Source organism: Callospermophilus lateralis, chromosome 8 (assembly GCF_048772815.1).
Source record: "Callospermophilus lateralis isolate mCalLat2 chromosome 8, mCalLat2.hap1, whole genome shotgun sequence".
NCBI classification, from domain to species: Eukaryota; Metazoa; Chordata; class Mammalia; order Rodentia; family Sciuridae; genus Callospermophilus; species Callospermophilus lateralis.
Genome location: NC_135312.1, coordinates 132451478 through 132466863, shown reverse-complemented (window position 1 = coordinate 132466863; position 15386 = coordinate 132451478). Strand labels below are relative to the sequence as shown.

Here is a 15386-nt window from a genome sequence, read left to right as displayed (position 1 = left end):
GTTGCAGAGAAGAATATCAAGTTGAATTTAGAGGGAAACCAATCCAGATCTCAGCTGATTTTTCAACCCAGATCCTCAAAACTAGGAGGTCTGAGCTAGGCACAGTGGCACATGCCTGTAATCCCAGTGGCTCAGGAAGCTGAGGCAGGAGGATCCCCAGTTCAAAGCCAGCCTCAGCAAAAGTGACATGCTAAGCAACTCAGTGAGACCCTGTCTCTAAATAAAATACAAAATAGGGGCTGGAGATGTGGTTCAATGGTTGAGTGCCCCAAGTTCAATCCCTGGTATCCCCTGCCAAAAAAACAAAACAAAACAAAACAACAACAACAACAACAAAAAAATCCTAAACTAAGAGGTCTTGGAATAATATATATAAGCTCTGAAAGAAAATGGATGCCAGCCAAGAATACTATACCAGGAAAATTAAACTTCATAATTGATGATAAAATAAATACCTTCCATTATCAACAAAAGTTAAAGAATTCACTAGAAAGCCTGGTCTACCAAACATACTCAATAAAATATCTCATGAAGAAGAAATGAAAAATAAAAGAGAAAAGGAGGAAACTACATTAGACTACATTAGAAGAACAGTCAGAAGAGAAACTAATTCAAATTATAAACCAAAATGACAGGGAATATAAATCATATCTCAATAATAACACTGAATGTAAATGGACTAAATTCAACAATCAAAAGGAAAGACCAGCAGATTGGATTGAAAAAAAAAAAAAAAAAAACAAACAAACCAAGATCCAACAATCTGCTGTCTCTAAGAGACTTACCTCATAGGCAAAGACTGACATCCACAGACTGACAGTAAAAGGATGGGAAAAAGCATATCATTCACATACATCTTGTAAACAGGCAGAGGTTTCCATCCTCATATCAGATAAAGTGGACTTCAAGCCCAAGTTAATCAGAAGTGACAAAAAAGGGCATTTCAAAATTGATTAAGGGAATCATATCTTAACAAGACATAACAATAATAAAATATTTATGCCCCACACAATAGAACATCAAACAAACCCTTCTCAACTCCAAGAATCAAATATATCACAACACAATAATACTGGGTGATTTCAATACACTTCTGTCACCACTGGACAGACCCTCCAAACAAAAACTAAATAAAGAAGCTACAGAACTAAAAAAAAAAAAAAAAAAAAAAAAAAAAATGAAAAATTTAGACTAAACAGACATATATAGAATATTTCACCCATCAATGACTGAATAACTGTCTTCTCAGCAACACACAGATAACTTCTCTAAAACAGACCTATATCTTAGGCCACTAAGCAACTCTTAGCAAATACAAAAAAAAAAAAAAAAAAAAAAAAAAAAACCCAAAAAACTGAGATAATACCTTATATTCTAGTAGATCATAATGGAATAAAATTAGAAATCAATGAGAAAATTAAAAATAGAAGCTACTCTAACACCTGGACACTTATAATAATAAGCTATTGCATGACCACTGGATAGCAGAAGAAATCAGGGATGAAATTAAAAACACACAGAGGTAAATGAGAATAGTGACAGAGCATATCAAATCTCTTGGACACGATGAAGGCAATACATGAGATCATTCATTCAAAGAATATAAAGTCACCAAATAAATAACCTAACATTACATTTCAAAGCCCTAGAAAAAGAACAACAAATCAACACCAAGAGCAGAAGACAGGAAATAATTAAAATCAGAGCTGAAACCAATGAAATTGAAACAAAAAAATTCAAAAACCTGATAAAAAATTGATTCTTTGAAAAAATAAACAAAATTGATAAACCCTTAGCCAAGCTAATGATGAGAAAAAGAAACAGAACTCAAATTACTAAAATTCACAATGAAAAAGTGTATATCACAATGGACACTAATGAAATATAGATAATAATCAGAAACTATTTTGAAAATTTATACTCTAATAGAAAATCTTAAAGACATCAATCAACAAATTTCTAGAACCATATGACCTATCCAAATTTGAATCAGGAGGACATAGAAAATTTAAACAGATCAATTTCAAGCAATGAAATTGAAGATGCCATCAAAAGCCTACCAATAAAGAAAAGCCCAGGCCTAGACAAATTCTCAGCCAAGTTCTACCAGATCTTCAAATAAAAACATACACCAATTCTCCCCAAATTACTCCATGATATAGGAAAGAAAGGCACCCTTTCAAATTCATTCTATGAGGCTAGTATCATCCAGATACTAAAACCATACAAAGACACATCAAGGAAAGAAAATTTTAGACCATTATCCCTGATGAACATAGAAGCAAAAATTCTTTAAAAATTCTGGCTAATTTCATTCAAAAACATATTTTAAAAGATATTTCACCATGATCAAGTGGGGTTCATCCCAAGGATGCAAGGCTGATTCAACATATGGAAATCAATAATGTAATTCATCATATTAATATACTTAAAGAAAAAGCACTTGACAAAATACAGTACCCATTCATGTGCAAAACACTGGAAAACATACTCAATATTATAAAAGGCATATATGTAAACCCAAGGCCAACATCATTATACATGGAGAAAAGTTGAAAGCATTCCCACTAAAAACTGAAACAAGACAGGGATGTTCTTTTTCACCACTTCTATTCTACATAGTTCTGGGAACTCTAGCCAGAGCAATTAGACAGAAGAAAGAAATTAAAGGGATACAAATAGGAAAAGAAGAGCTCAAACTATCACTATTTGCTGAGGACATGACTCTATATTTGGAAGGCCCAGAAAACTTCTAAAACTCATAAATTCAGCAAAGTAAATGGAAATAAAATCAACACCCATAACTCAATTGTGTTCCTATGCATTGGTGATGAATCAACTGTAAGAGAAATTAGGAAAACTATCCTATTCATAATAACCTCAAAAGGAAGTGGGAGGAATCAATCTAACAAAAGAGGTGAAAGACCTCTATGATGAAAACTACAGAATTCTAAAGAATAAAACTGAAGAAGACCTTAGAAGATGGAAAGATCATCCATGTTCTTAAATAGAATTAATAATGTTAAAATGACCATACTACCAAAAGTACTGTACAGATTTAATGCAATTCCTATTAAGATTCTGATGACATTCTTCATAGAAATAGAAAAGGCAGTTATGAAATTCATTTGGAAAAATAAGAGACCCAGAATAGTCAAAGCAAACCTCAGTGAGAAAAGTGAAGCAGGAGGCATCACAATACCAGACCTTAAATTACACTAAAGAGCTGTAGTAACAAAAACAGCATGGTATTGGCACCAAAATAGACACGAAGATCAATGGTACAGAATAGAGGACACAGAGACAGTTATTTCATACTACACAAAGGCACCATAAGCATACACTGAAGAAAATATAGCCTCTTCAACAAATAGTTCTGGGAAAACTGGATATCCATATGTAACCACATGAAACGAGAGCCCTATCTCTCACTCTGCACACAACTCAACTCAAAATGGATCAAGGACCTAAGCATTAGACCACAGACCCTGTACCTACTAGAAGAAAAAGTAAGTTCAACTCTCCATCATGTTTGCTTAGGAACTGAAATCCTCAACAAGATTCCTAAAGCACAAGAAGTAAAATCAAGAATCAATAAATGGGATAGTATCAAATTAAAAAGCTTCTTCACAGCAAAGAAAACAATTAAGATGTGAAGAGAGAGCCTATAGAATGGGAGAAAATCTTTACCACACACACCTCAGACAGAGCATTAATCTCCAGGATATATAAAGAACTCAAAAAACTTAACACCCAAAGTAAAAATAACCCAATCAATAAATGGGTTAAGGAATTGAACAGACACGTCACAGAATAAATATGGTCATTTAACAAACATATGAAAAAATGTTCAACATCTTTAGCAAGAGAAATGCAAATTAAAACTACACTGAAATTTCATCTCACTCTAGTCAGAATGGCAATTATTAAGAATACAATAACAATAAATGTTGGTGAAGATGTGAAGAAAAAAGTACACTTATACATTGCTAGAGGGACTGCAAATTGGTGCAACCACTATGGGAAGCAGAATGGAGATTCCTCAAAAAAAAAAAAAAAAAATGGAAATGGAACCACCATTTGACCCAGTTATCCCACTCCTTGGTATATACCCAAATGACTTAAAATCAGCATACTACAGTGATGCAGCCACATCAATGTTTATAGCAGCTCAATTTAAAAAACTAAGCTATAGAACCAACCTAGGTACCCTCAACAGATGAATGGATAAAGAAATTGTGGTATACACATACAATGGAATATTACTCAGCCATAAAGAGGAATGAATTATGGCATTTGCCAGTAATGGATGGAACTGGAGACTATCATGCTAAGTGAAATAAGCCAGTCCCCAAAAACCAAAGGCCAAATGTTCTCTCTGATATGAGGATGCTGACTCACAATTGGTGGGGGGGAGGAGGTATACCAGATTGGACAGGGCAGAGTTGGGGGGACAGGAGGGAGGATGGAAATGGGAAAGACTATAGACATAACTAGTTATATCATGAATCAGACATAACTTTCCTATGTTCATATATGAATACACCAAATTAGTGATAGCTAAATGAATAATGAGTAAATTTCTCTCAGATTATTCAGAAAGTAGTTGTTATTCTAAAAAAATGTAGTAGTCTACTAATGCTTAACACATTAAGTCCAAACTCCTCAACTTAACTATTCACAACTCTCTACAATATACTGTTTTTAATGTTATTTTCCTTTACTTCTCTCATGTATCCAAACACCACATAAACTGAAGTATATTTTATTTACTAAATACAACTCTTACTTTCTTGCTTCCTTTGGCCACTCATCAGGTCAGTGGGTGCATCTAAAATGCTTCCATCACCCCCTCTTTTGGCCTCCAATCAAGTTCTTTTGAAATGTTACCTACTCTTTATTGCCTAACAAATATGCTATATTCTTCAAACTGTTTCTCAGTTTCTCCAACTATATTTCTTTTGTGACATATTTGGTTTTAATGCTTTTAAGATATAATAACATACCCTTTTACCTAGTTATTTAATATTTGTATCCCCACATGTTGTTCTTAAGCTCCTTTGATATGGTCATTTTATTTTATTCACATCACTAAAGAACTTGGCATAGTTCCTTGCATAAATGTAGTACTCAATAAGTATTAATAAATTGAATTCTGTGAAAACAATATTTAAAAATATTTTGTAATAACAGTTGCTAAGGAATAAAAATGAATGACCTGATAATCCAAAGCAATTATAAAAGTTGTAAGATTCCTAGAATAAACATGATAAATTTACTTATATTTTTAAAAAGTCTTTGGAAGAATAAAAAATGTAGATTTAGCAATCCCTTCCCATTTGAAAGTGAAATTTTTAGAAAAAAAGATTCCATTACTTAATAATACAAGATGTAGTTGGAAAAAATCATGCTGGGCAGAATAAGACTAAAACTGACTATATAAACATTTGTAAATGACTTTTCTACATTCTCTAAAAAAAAATTGAACAAACTATGCTAAGTAAACAAAATATTTATAGAACTTTATATATACTGAATCTTTAAAAAATCTGATCCTCATTAATTTCTATTAATCTTTGATTTCATGATGACTTTGTAAGATGATGGTGATTGTGAAACACAGAAAAAAAAGTCAATAGATTGCAGTTAGGTAAGCACATTCTCTGGATATTTTTCTTCCTCTAACAAAATTATGCACTCATCAAACATTCTAATTACAATTCTGAGTTTTTAATTTTGCCTTTGATTCTAATCAGTATTGTCTATCAAATAAGTAAATGGCATACTCCCCATCTATTTATTCCCCAAATAAAGTACAGCCTAACTAGCATTTTGTGATGATGTTCTTGTACATTTTAGAGGATTTCAGCAAATCCTTTAAGCTTTTCATTCAGATCATAGAGAGAGTGATTTTCATCTTTTATCAGTACAGCATAAGATAAACAGCATAAGAAATTGCTAAACTCAGTTGGAACTTTGTTTAAAAAATGTGTTAAATAATATCTTACTGTCATAGGATGATGAAAAATCAGTACTTCAAGGGTTTACATGAATGATTCATCAGATTGGGAGTCTAGAACTACACTGATCAATGCAAGAGCTATAAGCATATAAGACTAGCTAAACCTAGTTTCATTCATTTAAAAGCCAAATTAAATTTAAAAATTCACTTTCTCATGTGTATTAGCCTAATTTCAAATGCTCAAAGCTTCATGAGACTAGTAGCTACCAAAATGGACAGTGCACAATTGTATATTTCTATCAGAGAAAGTTCTATCAGACAACAATGTCCTGAAAGCTAGGTACCTGACTCAAGTCAAAGAGTACAGATAGAATGCTGTATTTAATCTGCTGAGTCTTATATTTGTTAATCCACAGAGCCTTAGTGTCTGCTTCCATGCAATTTTCATACATCCATTATTTGATCTGAGTTGGGAACAACTCCTGCATACTGCATAAAACATGCCAAATTCTTTCCTTTTTCAGGGTCTCTTCTTGGTACAGTCTTTGGTTAGTTCTTTATTTTCTGTTCTATCTTGAGTTAGAAAGGCCTTCTCTGACCTTCCAAAAACCGGTCTCTGTTACCCAATGACCTATAAAGACTGTATCACAGTTCCCTATTTATTTTCTTTGTAGAATTTTGTAATTTTAACTATTTAATTAATTCATATCTCTTCCATGGGAGGAGGATCCTTCGTCTATCTTTTTCATAGCTCTGGTTCCAAAGTTTACCTAGCACAGTGTTTGTTGAATAAGCCAATGTCCTCCCCCACCAGAACACACTCACACAGCTCTGAAATTGTGCTTTTAGGTTATTCCTTACATCCTTTTAATTGCAGCTTAACATGTCTTTTTTTTCCTAGCAGACTATTCTTTTTAAATTTAAATTTTATTTACAAGGGATAATGAAGAAAAAGAGAATTCCCAAGATAGAGGAGGAAAATATTTTTAGGATAGTTTTCAGAAAAAGTAACTTATTTTTAATATTTCACCCTGTCTCCTCAGCATATCCAAAGAGAGCCAAAATATTAGCCTCACCTCTCAGTACACACATACTGCCATGGCATAGGTTCCAAAGAGGATTCAATTAGCCTGGGTTCAAGAAAAGGCAAGTATGCAGTAGAAACAAACAAACAAACAAAAACAAAAAACAAAAAACCCAGGAAGAAAGAATTAGGAAAAGACAGAAATTAATTTCCCACTCACTTCCTTAAATAAAATATTTTTAATCTTTGCATATTTTTCATCTAGTGCCCATTACGACACTCTCAGAGTGCAATGCCACTAGAAATATTTTCTACTTATATAGAGAATACAAAATAATTTAAAAAGACAACTAAATTTCATAAGAATCCTGAAGGTATCATTTAATAAATCAGTTGCTATTTAAAATATCTTTAAAAAGTTACAAATAATTATAAATGCAGAAATAAGATTTTTTAAAAAGCTGATTAAATTATGAATATATAATGAGCCAGATAGTTAATATATTAAATATATAAGTTTCTCAACCTATTGAAAGACTCCAATATTCAGAGATGTTCATAGAATTTAAGTATAGCTAGTTCTAAAGATAACATGTATTCTTCTAAGAACAATACTCTTCAAACGGTCATTTTAAAAAGCAATTCACAAAGCTTACTTTGCTCCAATATAAGCTCACATGAACATTTTATACTACTACCACTAAAGGATTTTTCACCATTACACATCTAATTTTCACAAAAAAAAAATTTTGAAGTTCAAACTAAAAATACAAGAAATATCAAATTCCTGCGACTTTATTTTTCCAATACGGGAAAACCATAAAATATGTTCGTCTAACACAAATCCTGGTAATTCTAGGGTACCTCATGTACCATCTTGAAAAATAAAATGACAAAATATGCACTTGTATTTCCCAGGCTGATCATAACATTTCACATCTCCCTGACTTTCACTATATGTGACAATTCAAATCATGTTGAAAGATCAGCAGGTAGGGATGAAGGGGAAAGATCAAGAATTATTGATCAAGCACCTCCTGATAAGAACTGTTCTAGACATCTGGGACACATAGCTGTACAAAGGAGGCAAAAAATTCATGAAGGATTTCTACTGCTTACAGTAGCAACCAGATGACAGTGACAAGAGATCTGAGCCCGCGCTTCTGGGTCCCCTGTGCTCCTTGATAATGAGTTCCTGTGTACTTTTTCCCTTACTATAAAATGAACAGAAAACAAACAAACAAACAAAATTCTCCTAAGGATTTTTTCCAGAAATTCAATTAATGTTTCTGGAGTAAAGAACCTCAAAAGGAACACTCACTGCATAGGCTGAGACTATGGGTATTATGGAGAAAGCAGACTAATCTCCCCCTCTGCTTTTGTATCACCTCCCTTCTCACGATCACAAATTATGTAGTAAAAAGCAAGACCCATGGGGATGGGAGTTTTGAAACAGCAATATGTGCTAAAGATATGGGGGACTGTAGAGGAATCTTAGGCAGGAACAAAATGCTACCACTAAAAATAAGTGATAGGAATCAGGATTTGACTGATGTATGTATAAGAGAACCTGCACCTTCAGAGAATTAAAGGAGGTATAATTGCTCTGAAGGGTATACTTTTGGGTGAGTGCAAATTTGTCCCTCTTGGTCTGCTACCCTCAGGCTTCAACTAATTATAATCACAATGCATAATGCAGGTACATCTGAAGGGCTATCTGGATCACTGCTACACTATCTGGTAAAACCATCTTTAATAATCAAGTCAGTCATAGCTTCAAGCAGATGCCTTGCAATAACTTGCCCAGAGATCTTTTCAGGTCTATGCTACAAAATATTCAGCAGAGACACAACAAAACAGAACAAACAAAAACCCTAAGAAACTAATGAAAATTAAAGGTTGCTGGATTATGAAAGATTTTCTATCATTTAAATGATTACAGTTCTATATTAAGTATCCATAAAAAAGTAATATATATAAAAATAACAAGATAATCACAGTGAATTGAGGATGGATAGCTTTAGGATTCTCTGGACTCCTGAGTTCAATTTTTGGAAATAAAAACACAGAGCAGCAACCGAACATTGAGGATACATTAAAAAAATTATAACTATATTCAAGCCAACAATAAACTGGCCCTTTCTAATACCTCAAAAACAATTTCTTAATTTTTTATACATTAAAAACATTTTCTGCTCCAATTATAAGATACACTTAGGCAAAACAAAACATTCATTGTTTCAGAAGAGAACCATTGCTAATCTAGGAGCCACCATTGTTCTTTTAATACTCTATACATGGAGTCCAATAAGTAAATCTTATTGGTTAAAAAATTTCTTTACACCCAACATTTTTATTAAAACATGATATTCAAGGAAATAAATATTTTTAAAATTCTATTTGAGTTAATTTATACTTCTATCACAATTTATGAGAATTGAGAGTTATAGCACACAACTAGATACATTTTTAGAAACAAATTTAGGATGTTTGAAAACCTGAATGAATTTTATTTTTGGAACTCAAAAGACATTTTAACACCACATATTCCTCCAACATTGAGGGAGAATAAGCAATTCTTGTGGACAAAAAATGTATTTTCATTAAACAAAAACAACTTTCCTTTTACAAGAATCGAAGTTGTAAGCAAAATTTCAAAGTGTTGTAGACAACTTCACATGAGAATAATTTTAAGTAGAACTTATACTATATGTATATTGATTTATGTAGATATATTTACAACTAAATATGAATCTGGCTCATTAGACCTTAATTAATTTACATACCTGTATAGATGAATGAATGGAAAATTTTTCCATTTGATGTGTCCCAAAATCTTCACTTAGTCTTTGATCTGAAACAAAGGGAAAAACCAATTTAAGCTCATTGGGTAATGTTCAGCTTTTTAAAACTAGACAAATAGTAGTAATTATTTGATATAACCTATGAAAAATGGCTAGAGTCCACTTCCACTGCTTCTCAACATAAGATGAACAATTAATTTCAACATACCATTTGAGAACTTAAAATGAGTCCCTTTTGTATACCTAACCACTGTAAATGGGGAAAAAAAAGCTTTGGATTTTGGATTTTCAGATTAGAAATGCTCAATCTGTAATGGGGGGGGGGGGGGGGCGGAATCCTGAAGCTACAAATTCATTCCAAAAAAGCTAAAAAAAAGAACAGCACATTAAACCTAAAGAAAGTTAAATGAGAGAAATAATAAAGATAAACCCAGAGGACAAATACAAAATAAACTTACAAAAAGAAGATCAAAACTACTAATCTCTGCCAGGCATGGTAGTGCACACCTACAATCCCAGAGTCTCAGGAAACTGACGCAGGAGAATCACAAGTTCAAAGCCAGCTTCAAAAACTTATGAGGACCTAAGCAACTTAGGAAGGCCTTGTTTCAAAATAAAAAGGGCTGGGGATGTGGCTCAGTGGTTAAGCACCCCTGGGTTCAATCCCAGTACAAAAAAAAAAAAAAAACACAAGAATGTCAAAGAAGTATTGATGAAATTCAAGATATTTTAATGACAAAGTATTTCATAATATGATAATGAAAACTTACAAAAGCACAGAATAAATATCACAGTAAGGTAAAAAATGTTGAAAACTTTCTCTTGGAAATCAGGCTGACACAAGGATAAATTCTCATGATATTTATTCAACACTCTAGTGGAAGTGTAAGTTAATGCAATAAGGCAATAACTAAAAGAAACATAAAGTATAAAGGCCATAAATAAAGAAAACCCTGTTATTTTTTATAATTAAAAGTGTGTATGCAGTTAATGCAAAAGAATCCAAAGGAAAAAAAATCTTAAAATCAATAATCCAGTTTAATAAGGTTGTTAGACACCAAATAAAAAAAATAATTATACATAAAAATGACAGATTATATAATATTAGAAAACAATAAAAGATGTCATTTGCAGTATCATCAAATAACATCAATGCCTAGGAATAAATATAACCAAAGAAGTGTAAGACCCTTACACACACACACACACACACACACACACACACACACAAAACACCTGAAACGCCCAGGAGAGAGAAATTACAGACCTAAATAAATGACTTAAGAGATATTCATGGTTTACCATAAAACTATCAATTCTCCCAACACTGATCTATAGATTCGGTGCAATTCCGATCATACTCAAAAGAAAAAAATTATAGAAATTGAAAATCTGATTCTAAAATATAGATGGAAATGCAAAGAAAATAGCCAAGACTAATGATCATGAACAAATTATGTCTATGTACAATGATATGAATAAATCTGAAATCTCAGGTTGGAGAAAACAAGTCACACACAAAAGAACATACAGTTTATGATCTTATATTTTAAACTTCAACCCAGGTAAAACTAAATTATAGTTTAAAATTATAGTGTAAAATTAATTACCTTTGACGAAATTTGAAGAAAAGGAGTGGTTGTTCTGAGGTTCTAGCAATGTTCTATTTCTTGACCTTAGTTGTGGTTTCATAAGTATTGCACTTTGTAATAATTCACTAGGCTTTATATTCATATTTTCTGTTGTGTTATGTTACAGATAAGCAAATACACACACATTAACCAGTTGCTTCTGTAATTGTTGTAGTCATTTATTGATGTTGTCTTTTGTGATAACCAAGTTTTTATTTCTAAGGTTGTCTATTCATATATTTTGTCCTTTGATTTAAAAAAAAAAAAGTCTATTGAGGAAATCTTCCCCATCCTGAAGACATAAAGATAACCTCTTATGCTTTTTTCTGAAAGTTTAAAGAAAATTTATTCCTTCAATCAATCGGGAGATGATTTTTTTACATACTGTAGGAAAGATATTTTTATTTTTCTTTCCTGTTTGGATGGCCAATTATCCTAGTATCATTTACTGAGCAATTTGAACTCTTCCCACTGGTTTGTATATTGCTTTAACTTATAATAAGTATTTGTGAACGTATGAATCCATTTCTGAATTTTTATTTCACTGACCTATGATCTATCAATTTGCAAAGACTATATTGAGTGAATAATTGGATGTTTATAGTAAGTTTTAATACCTAGTAAAATGAAATTTCCCACCTGGCTTCTCTTTAAACTCTTGATTACTTGTTCACAAAGCTTTTAGAACTAGATTGTCAAAATGGATTGCATTGAATCTATCCATTAATTTGTGGGAGAACTGACATATTTACCATACTGAATTCTCTAAGACATAATTTGATGTTTCTTCGTGAATCTAAATATTCTTTTGTAAACTATATAATTTTATAATGGCAAGCTATCTTTTCATTGCTTGAATCAGCCCAATAATTAAATGAATGTATGTATATGTACATACACACACACACACACACACACACACACACACACAAATTCACTGCTGGATTTGTTAAAACTTTATTTTGGATTTTAGTTCCAATACACATAAGTAACATGAGTTTATAATTTTCCTTTCTTGTAAGTCTACTTTTTAGGGAATAGTTAAAAACATGGACAACAAAACCAGACTGCCTGGGTTCAATTCCCAGGTCAGCCACATACTGGTTATTAGTTAACCTTGAGTTTGAGGTGGTACTTATCCAGTTGAGATCTGTAGGTATGGGGACAACAGGCTCTGAGCATAACAGTAAGGCAAAGTAAGCAGATGATCCCTGGATAAGGTGTTACTGGGCATATAAAGTCTATGCAAATATTCCAAAATCCAAAGCACTCCCAAATCTGAAACACTTCTGGTATCAAGCATTTTGAATAACCTGTATTGTTTCCTGCCAGTTCTACTTCAGTTGGTCTCCACCAAATCTCTACTCCATCTTTTTGTTGCGGCCTGATGATGTTTGCCTCATGTCCTCTCCTTGTACCAGGAGCTGAAAAGTCTGTCCAGTCATTCAATGGAGGCAGTCCTAGAGCTTATCTCATTTGTGTCATATCTCTAGTCACCATTATCTGATGTCTGATGGCCTACACACTTGACTTATTTGGGTTTTGTTTGTATCGTTATGGGCATAAGCAAAAGTACTCTTAAGTTTCCCCACTTTTGATGTTTTAAACTCAAGTATCTTACTCCAACTACAACTGTTCTTTGACCTCATCAAGACTTCTATGAACTCTGTATTGTCTTCCATTCTCCTAATGCTTTCCCGAATTCATTTTTATTACTTTCTTGCACAGGCTATAAATGCTGTGAATTAGTCCATCTACTCTTTTGTAAGTTATTAGTATGATTATTCCCCTACTTCTCTATAATATATGCCCAGTAACACCTTATCCAGGGATCAGCTGCTTACTTTGCCTTACTGTTATGCTCAGAGCCTGTTGTCCCCATACCTACAGATCTCAACTGGATAAGGATTGAAGAAGCTTTTTAGTTTGAATCCATCCCATTTATTGATTCTTGGTTTTAAATCTTGCGCCAAAGGAGTCTTATTAAGGAAGCTGGGGCCTAATCTGACATGATGGAGATCTGGGACTACTTTTTCTTCCATTAGGTGCAAGGTCTCTGGTTTAATTCTAGGTCCTTGATCCACTTTGAGTTGAGTTTTATGCATGGTGAAAGATAGAGGTTTAATTTCATTTTGTTGCATATGGATTTCCAGTTTTCCCAGCACTATTTGTTAAAGAAGCTATCTTTTCTCTAATATGTTTTTGGCATCTTTGTCTAATATGAGATAACTGTAATTATGTGGGTTTGTCTCTGTGTCCTCTATTCTGTACCACTGGTCTACACAGGTCTATTTTGGTGCCAATACCATAATGTTTTTGTTACTATTGCTTGGTAGTATAGTTTAAGGTCTGGAATGGTGATGCTGCCTGCTTCACTCTTCTTGCTAAGAACTGCTTTGGCTATTTTGGGTCTCTTATTTTTACAGATGAATTTCATGATTGCTTTTTCCATTTCTATGAGGAACGTTATTGGGATTCTGAATGGGATTGCACTGAATCTGTATAGTGCTTTTGGTAGTATGGTCATTTCTTTTTTTTTTATGATATTAATTCTGCCTATCCAAGAACAAGGTAGATGAAAAAGAATAAATTTAAACTTTGATTTCAAGAGTTATCATAAAGCTGCAACAATCAAGATTGTGGGGTACTAGTGTCCAGGTATACAAATAGATCAGTGGAACAGAGTTCAGAAATAAATCAACACACATTAGACAACCGATTTTTAGCAAAGGTACAAAAGTAATCTGTTGGACAAATGATTATCTTTTTGATTGAGCAATCACATACACAAAAAAAAGTAAACCTGGACTCTTACCTTATACCTTGGACAAAATTTTACTATTTAACAGTGGATCTAAACATAAAACCTAAAACTACAAAACTTCTTAAAGAAAATCTTGCAGCCCTGGACTAGGCAATGATTTCTTAGATATGACACCAAAAGCACAACTCATAAAAGAAACAAATTAAAACTTCTGCTCTAATAAAGGCATAGTTAAGAGAATGAAAAGAAAAAAATGAGTACATCACTGACCATACCTACAGGAACGAAAACATTGTTCCTCAAACTGATTTTTAAAAAGTCCCTCTTTGAACAGGTCCCTTAAGGACTATCAGACCTCCCTTTCCAGATGGAGGTGGAAAATGGTACACTGCCAATATGCAAGAAGTTTACTCTACTAGAAGAATGACAGTAGTCTGTGCTTATCACATGTATAGATGAAAAAGTAATTCTTAGAGGTAATGTAATGTAGAGCTACCACATCAAAAATACCAAACCAAACCAAACCGTCTTGAATGAGACTACCAAATTCAAATGGAAAAAATGAAAAGAATAAATCAAGATCCACAGAAGTCAATGTGGAGAAGGTGAGAGCAGGTGGGAAGACAGAACCCATCTACTCTGTCTGAGCTTGTGTATAGGTTGGTTTTCTTAGTGGGGTAACCTATCACCTTTAATTGGCATGTAAGGTACATTTAAAGGAAAAAGAAGAAGGGTCATAGACCCTCATTCTCATGTCTTCATGCAAACCCTACCATTCTATGTTCCACTTTCATGCATAAATAGTTATTTCAAGACTGTGAATCTTTTCTTCTTCTATTTGAGATTTCCTTTCTCGGCTCCACCTGTCTTCTGAACTAGCTCTCATTTTTCAAGAAGTAAATTACTATGCATTGACTGTCTTATTTGGTTATTGGTCTAGTATTTAGATCTCAGTTTTATCTAAAAATTATGACTGGCTCATTCTTCTATAACTCATTCTTTCTAAAACTCAGGTATTCTCCCCATCCTAGCCAATCTCCCCACCATGCAACTCCTGTCCCACATCACTCAGATGGTGGCCGGTTAGTCATACTACAGAGCAGGGTTATTTATAATGCTAATGTTATAGTATTACAGTGTTGTCAATTATGTTAGACACTGTGGGTGTATTGTATGTAATATAAACCAGAAATCATGCTAA

The 15386-nt window shown here is 33.0% G+C and overlaps 1 protein-coding gene across 5 annotated transcripts in view; it reads right to left on the bottom strand.

The window, feature by feature from the left end:
- The window catches only part of Sclt1 (sodium channel and clathrin linker 1), a 161184-nt gene that overhangs the window by 144023 nt on the left and 1775 nt on the right, over window positions 1–15386 (bottom strand). For all 5 annotated transcript variants that reach the window (XR_013092145.1, XM_076864458.1, XM_076864457.1 and 2 more), the window contains exon 2: window positions 9773–9840. Coding sequence is in view for 4 of the 5 variants with exons in the window: in XM_076864458.1 (XP_076720573.1) it covers window positions 9773–9840 (68 nt within the window). In the remaining variant the exon portion in view is untranslated. The remainder of the gene's footprint in view (window positions 1–9772; window positions 9841–15386) is intronic.